Source organism: Galeopterus variegatus, unplaced genomic scaffold (assembly GCF_000696425.1).
Source record: "Galeopterus variegatus unplaced genomic scaffold, G_variegatus-3.0.2 Scaffold28342, whole genome shotgun sequence".
NCBI classification, from domain to species: domain Eukaryota; kingdom Metazoa; phylum Chordata; class Mammalia; order Dermoptera; family Cynocephalidae; genus Galeopterus; species Galeopterus variegatus.
The window spans coordinates 6,644-7,989 of NW_007754453.1; the positions used below are offsets into that span (position 1 = coordinate 6,644).

Here is a 1,346-nt window from a genome sequence, read left to right on the forward strand (position 1 = left end):
TCTGAGCTCAGGAGGGCAGGACTCAGGCCTGACTTGTTTTCCTCCCTCTCTAAAACCTTTGGGAACAGCCGAGCGGGCCAGGAGGGAGGCAGCTGAGAAGGAGCAGGAGCTGCTCAGAGAGAAACAGAAGGAGCAGCAGCAAATGATGGAGGCTCTACAGAGAAGCTACCAGGAAAATCTTGCCCAACTGAAGGAAAAGATGGAGCAGGAAAGTGAAAACCTTCTGAGAGAGCAGGAAAGGATGCTGGAGCACAAGGTGAAGGTGAGTCGGGACGGGGCTGGGCAGTGCCTGACAGACAGTGCCCTGGTTCCTCGGGAAGAAAAGCACCAAAATTTTATACAAAGTCATCATTCTAGAAGGAAATCCAAATGATGTATGAGTCACTTAAATCTCATATATACCTGGTACTGATGCCCTGAAATCCACAAGACTGCAGCCCCTTCTGAAGCATGAGGGTTTGTACTGTACCAATAGCACTTCACAGTGTGCTGGGCTGCTATATTAGGTGATCGTAGGTTAGTTTTGTCAGACTCTTACTCACTAGCCCTTAGGATTCTGGTACAACCATCAAAGGCACTTATAATATATCGATCCAGTTTTTAAATTATCAGACTGGGCCTGATATGAAATACAGAGCTGAAAGCTCTAAAATTTGCTACATCTGTTTCCAGATATGCCTGATTCACCCTATACAACTATAGTAAAATCCATGTTTGTCCCACCCTAAAGCTTCATAATGAATATTCTGTACAGAGACAGCCGTTGACATTATTTGTTAGATGTGCATGGCCATGCCACCTCAGTGGAACTGAGAATTAATTAGGCTCAAACTTACATTCTATTCCCGAGGGCATCCTTACAGCTGAAGCACAGGATAGCTCTCAGGCTGGATCTGCCTCTGACTCCTCCCCATCTTGAGTGAGACAGTGCTGAGGGAATTTTAGGAAGATACTAACTATGCATGCTCTCGGAACCAGGTCTAAACACATGGAGCTATTTGACAAATTAATCAAAGAGCAGTCTGAGGTGGTAGAGAAATAGATGTGTTTAGCTACTGAAGCTGTTAAATGTAAAACTCTAATTCCTAGTAATTGGGGATTTCAGTAGTTGACTGTTTCCTCTTACAGGTCCAAGAAGAACTGCTTAAAGAAGGATTTAAAGAGAAATCTGAAGGATTACATAGAGAAGTAGATCACTTGCGGAAAGAAATTGAAAGTACTAAAAAAAATTGGGTTTCAAAGTTCTTTGATGTTGCTGGCGATGCCTGCATGATAATACTGCCTCTGCCTGGTAAACTAGTTGGTGCAGGGCTGAAAGTTTTGAGCAAGCTCACACAATGAATAGA

The 1,346-nt window shown here is 43.7% G+C and overlaps 1 protein-coding gene across 1 annotated transcript in view; it reads left to right on the forward strand.

Moving 5' to 3' along the window:
• Positions 1-1,341, forward strand: part of LOC103583791 (guanylate-binding protein 7-like) — a gene marked incomplete at its 5' end in the record, with an annotated part of 3,636 nt that extends 2,295 nt beyond the window's left edge. Inside the window, 2 exons of the mRNA XM_008565018.1 lie at positions 69-262; positions 1,129-1,341. Of these exons, the coding sequence (XP_008563240.1) occupies positions 69-262; positions 1,129-1,341 (407 nt within the window). The remainder of the gene's footprint in view (positions 1-68; positions 263-1,128) is intronic.
• Between the last annotated feature and the right edge of the window lie 5 nt (positions 1,342-1,346).